The 6,000-nt window shown below is 33.1% G+C and overlaps 1 protein-coding gene across 1 annotated transcript in view; it reads right to left on the bottom strand.

Moving 5' to 3' along the window:
- Positions 1-4,395: 4,395 nt before the first annotated feature.
- The window catches only part of LOC146394677 (uncharacterized), a 31,401-nt gene continuing 29,796 nt past the window's right edge, over positions 4,396-6,000 (bottom strand). Inside the window, exon 4 of the mRNA XM_085008806.1 lies at positions 4,396-4,981. Coding sequence (XP_084864932.1) covers positions 4,940-4,981 — 42 coding nt within the window. The 3' untranslated portion in view covers positions 4,396-4,939. The remainder of the gene's footprint in view (positions 4,982-6,000) is intronic.

Raw genomic sequence — 6,000 nt, 5'->3', positions numbered from 1 at the left:
CCTCAACATGCAGGTCTAGGTTAATCTATCCTATGATTTTTGCCATTACAAATGCACCAAGTAGCTTAATCCATTGCTATTCTAACGTAGGTTCTCATCAGCTTTTTCTATATGCTATAGTCCAGTAGCCTACATGTTGATGTCCATAATTCCAGATCCTTCCCAGCCATCTTGCACACCAATGTTACTGTCTTCCCTATAAACACTGTTTACTTAATTCCTTTCTTTACCTCACCCCTCTCTGTGTGATTCTTATACAATTTCAGGACTCTTGGTACAGCAAGTATTACAGGATCTTTTGAATTTTATTTAAAACACATAACCTAAATATCAGGATCACTCTGGACTTCTTATTCCCTCAACAATAGCTACCCAAAAGGGACCATAGTTTTCAGGCATTATTACTTACTAAGATAAACATTTTAGTCTCGATTAGATTAATATGAGGGCAAAATAAGATATAATTTGAAGGGCATGGAAAAGCTTGCTTGGTACACACAACCCTCTTTGTTAACTTCTCAACATGTTTTAACTTTTATTAGAGATACGTTTAGGATAAAACCAATACTTTACTTGAAAGGGAGAATTTATTAGCAAGGATTAGCATTGATTCTCAAAATGCTGCTTCTGGATGAATGGCATCAGCATCATCTGGCAATTTTTTAGAAATGCAAATTTCAAGCCTCATCCCAGAGCTCTTCCAAAGCATGCTAACCTTTAATAACCACTGGATTAGAGTATTAGTTCACTGGCAAAGAACAGGGAATTAAATGAATGGGATATAGTTTAGTCACCTTTGGTGGAAGGGAAAAAGGCAGTAGCTGTGGAAAGGGAGGGTATGAATAACACCTGGGTATGTATGGGGAAATCTAAAAACCATATAGCATCTAGGAATTCAGAGGAAGGTATTTAAAAAGGTAAGAAAAATGGCCCTGCAAAAAAAAATTCTTCGTAGTCTTGACTGCCCTTAGATACAAACTAGCTCCAGAATGCATCATTCTGTAGAACTCTGAAGCTAGCTATGTTTAGAGAAATTAGAGAGATTAGAAACTGTAGTCTTCAATCTTACAGTATTTTGAAGCCTTCTGCTTTTATTACTAAACATGGACCTTTGGGTTGTATGACTTTTGAGAATTTAGATGACTTTTTTACAAATATTTCCAAAAGACCAAAATTCTAGTGATATTTTGGGATTTTTATGTCTAGGACATTTTTGAATATTTCCTTACCTTCCTTGCCTTCCTATATGAATGTGCATCACATAGACATAAGCTCTTACACCACAGTGATATACACACACACTCACTTTTCTACTTAAAATAGGATGAGTGTTCTGTAGATGTGCATAAAACAGAAAGAGTAAATTTAACATTTTCTTCCATTATCTGCAAAACACAAAGTGCTTTTGGACATTCTAGTTGGTTCTTTACATTTTTTGCATTCTGATGATTTTATTTAGTGTCAACCATGTGAATTTCAATTTAGTTAGCTGCACTAAATTTTGAGTGAGCTCCATATTTGCCAAAAAGAATTTTTAAGAAAAAGAGCCAAGAAACCTTCTTGATATTTTAAACTCTGAGGAGTGAGGTGATTAGGAGAGAAATTCGCATGGTATTCCATTTATTTAATATAGTAAAGAGCCCAACCTTAAATACAGGGATTGTATTTATGTACCATTTCTCTCATTCACCAAGATAAGGAAAGTTGCTTTCATGGAATTGATCCTCTGTTATTTTAGCAGTCTAATATGAAACAATGTTTCAGTATTCTTTTTCCTTTAGATATGGTTAGTTACTAATATCTAAATATCCAATAATAAATTTATTATTGAAGCCTAGAATCTGTTGCATGAGGCCAAAATGTCTGAGAAAATATTCTCTTTATTTTGAAACTCATATTTTTTAATTGTTATTTTCCCCAACACACTTTTTTTTTTCACTGTACAGCATGGGGACCCAATTACACATACATGTATGCATAATTTTTCCTCCCATTGTCATGCTCCATTGTATCTAGACATAGTTCTCGGCACTGAAATTCACATTTTTTTTTAATCTCCAGTATTTCCCACTTGTTTTAATGATAAGTGGAATAGTATTGCCTAGCCTTAACTCTTGAATCTATTATGCTGCTTAACACATAGTTGTCATGAATGGCTAAAAATGGAAACTTCCTTTTTCCTTTTACAGTGGATTGGATAGATTTGGAGGCAAGAAGTAACTATCCTATAAAGAACAAATATGTTCAATACGTTTTAAGGAACCCAAATTTTGTGCTTAAAAACAAAGGGATATTGTAAAAGAAAAACAGGCATTAAAATTCTCATTCTCACAGCTCAAGATTTTGATCAAGTAATTGAATATAGACAGGTATAAGTTGGTAGAGATGGGCCACTTAAAAATTCAGTCAAAACACTTTTATGATTAAAATTCAATTAATTAGCTTTGCCTATGAAGTGCTAATTCTCAACATTTTCCCCCATCCCAGATGGAGGTGACTCATGCCCTACCCATAACAGCGACTCCTTAGGGTAATTATTAGAGGATGAGGGGAGTAGGCAGCATTATGCAGTGCCTGGAGAGGGGAGGTATATAAGAATCTAGGAGAGAATGTGTGCAGTTGAAATAAGCCTCTAATGTGATATGCTCCCCATGTTGACAATCAAGCTTATTAAGCAATACAATTTTTCATCTATCATTTGATGAAACAGATTTTATTGAGCCTCGCCACTGAGAACAATACTAGTGACACAGGTTTCTGAGTAGCTTTGACAATTTCACATCTAAAGCTTCAAAATTTTTAGGAAATCATCAGATGAAAGCTTACCATGCTCTCTAGATTTATGTTATCTATACATGGATTTCCTCTTGTTATTTTCATATCCCTAAAAATGATAAGTAGTCTGTATCAGTATTGTTCTTTCTAATTATCAATTGGGTCAATATTTTCTCTTACACTTCTGTCTCTTTTCACTAAAATGTAGGGACCATGCCCATGCAACACTAATTGCCTGGGTTCTAAATCTTTTGATTCTATATTCTCTAGGGTATCCATGGATCTGTGTGTTCATGTATTCCTAGTAACCAACACACATTAAATCCTCTTTGTGAATCAATGGATATGATTTGGGATATGCCTCCTATAGCCCAGCTGCTGGTTACACTACCCATTTGAAGGACCTTAGCAGAGGTAGGCCAAAACATATTCCATATTATAAAATTTGAGACCCTTTTAGAGCCAGTACTCAAGTTTATTCCTGTAAGTGCTAGAAAGTTCTTTCTGTTTTTCTCTTTCCCTTAACTACCCTATTGGTAATAAGAACACTACAGGGACTTTCTGAATGCTTTGATGGGGTAGGGGGTAATACATAGTTATTTTATGTATCTTTATCCATGAAATAGGGATTAAATAATGAATTTAACCACTTTTAGAAGAGACTTGAACTTGGTGGTTTCTTGGCTGAGAAAATAAAGCTTTGAACCTTTTCAAGCCTAGTGGAAAATAAAAATAAATAAATGGCATTCAGATTAGAAAAGAAAAGGTAAAATTATCTGTTTTCAGATGATATGATCTCATACATAGAAAATTCTAATGATTCCATACTCAAAAAATCTGTTAGAACTAATAAAAGAATTCAACAAAAAAATAGCAAGATATCAAGTCAACAAAAATGTTACATTTCTGTATACCAATAATGAATATTTTTTAAAACAACTTAAGAAAAAAATTCCATTTACAATAGCATGAAAAAGAAAAAACTTAGGAATCGACTCAATCAAGGAGGTTAAATTTTTGTACAATGAAAACTGCAAAACATTGCTGAAAAATTTAAAGATGTAGATAAGTGGAAACGCATCTCATGCTCATGGATTGGAAGACTTAATATTGCTAAGATGACCATAATACCCAAAGAAATGTACAGATTGAATGCAATCTTTAAAAAAAAAATCCCAGGACATTATTTGCAGAAATAGGAAGCCCTTCCTAAAATTCACATGGAGCAGAGGGTTGGATTTAAGTAATAAAAAATAAGGCATACAGAGAGAGTGATAAATCGTAGAGGTTTTATAAAAAGGTTTAGGAGTTCAGCATGGCTTGTTTGCCTATGTATCCGGTAGTCCTCAAAGTGTATCCAATAATAATGAAAAAGGTGCTTGTTTTTTTAAAATACATCTGGCAGCTTAGCCTATATTTCTAAATGCAACAGAAACAAATGCAGTTTTGCCAAGAGCTATTAAAACTTATACCATTTGTTGAGTTCCTTTCTGGCAGCTCCAGAGAAATCCTCATTACATACAATTAATCCATCTCTAAAACTTCTTGGTAAAGGACATATAATATCAATTTTTTAAAGGTTAAATAGGATAAATAGAAAGTTAAGCAAACACTGCATGATACTGATGAATCTCAACTATTTTAATTTCATTTACCACACTCATAAAACAATAACAATAATAAACAACATTAACAATAAAATAGCAATTTATTATGGGTGGTATTAAATCTAGAGTGGCCATTACAATATGAAAAGCATCTGTCATAAGATTTGTCAAAAGTTAAGATCATCTTCCTCTGGTGACAGAGACTTACACAAAAGATGGAGAGAATATCTGGTTGAAAAATATGACTGCACTTTTGAGTCATTAACAATATAAAATATTTGTATATGGTTGATAGAAATGACCTTTTCCTAATTCTAGAGTATGCTGGACCAAAGAAGATGAATGGGCAATTGTCAAAAGATATTCTGAAGAAACATTGTTGGCCTCAATGGAAAATAAAGGCATAGTAATGTAGTAGGGAAGGGATGTGCAAAAAAGAACATATAATAAACACTGCTCATGAAACTCTGCAATTTTTTGAAGTTATTTGCTCATATCCTCAAATCATTCTTGGCTGTGCCTTTGTCTTTTCCATCTCAAGGTATTCTTTTCATTAATCAAGAGCCAAGGTTTTGCCTGCTACCTGTTTCGAGGTTGAGCTGCAACAATAGGATAAAAAACAAACAAATAAACATAAAAAACTTGGGAGTTAGATCTGATAATGAAAGAAAATATATTTTATCTTTATACTACTTTAAATAGTTTATTTAGTAGGAAATATTGGGTATCATGACCCTTGAAAGCTTCAAACCTATGTCAAATAAACTGCTATGATGACTTTACAATCACAGGTATAATACTGTCTCTTAAAATACTGAGGTGGACGCACAGTCATGCTCATTTTATAACCTAGGTATATGCTACTCTTAGGTTAACACAATGTTTATTATACTTGGCACCTTTAAAACTACATATTATTTTCAATATATAAAATGAACTCTACATTTTTGATTACAGGCTCTGATTCTTTTTCACTTGGTATCTGTGTGGTCATTAAAAGTTACTTCAATATACAGTATTTTAGTTTTCTCACATGTACAAAAGGGATAATAGGGGAAATTATGTAACTTCATAAGGTTGTTAAGAGGGGTAAAGGAGCTAATACTTACAAAACTCAATAATGGATTCAAATAGTGCTACTAAATGTTGGTTACTAAATGGCTGCCTGAGATTTCCCTCAAATTTTACGTATTTTCCAACTTCAACAAAAAGATGTATCTCCAATCTTTGGTTATGTCACATCATATTCTATTTATAAACTATATTCAAGAGTAGTATGAAGCCATGAAAAGCATATTGAGAACTGGATATTTCTGAACTTTTGCTTAAAATTCCCACAATTACTTAGTCAAATTTTTTCCAGATTCAGAACATTTTACAGCTATTTAGAAATGGTCTTTTGAGAGCCTAGAACAAAACTTTCCCTTCCTCATTATCTATCACTATGTAGTTAGGTTGGATGAAATGTGCTTTTTGGTTATGGTCAGTGTCCACTGGTAGTATAGGACTTATGAGATGAAATAAAATAGAGTTTGCTCTAGTTTCTTCTGTTGTTTCCACTTCACTTACTACTTGACTAGTCATATTTTCATTCAGGAAATAGCAAGATAGCAAGTGT

Source organism: Sus scrofa, chromosome X, assembly GCF_054392235.1.
Source record: "Sus scrofa isolate SSC_HxYL_T2T_F1_AM1 chromosome X, Sscrofa_HxYL_maternal_Yorkshire_Landrace_v2.0, whole genome shotgun sequence".
Classification (NCBI taxonomy): Eukaryota; Metazoa; Chordata; class Mammalia; order Artiodactyla; family Suidae; genus Sus; species Sus scrofa.
Note: the sequence above shows the minus strand (reverse complement) of the source record. Positions and strands in the feature narration are given on the sequence as shown.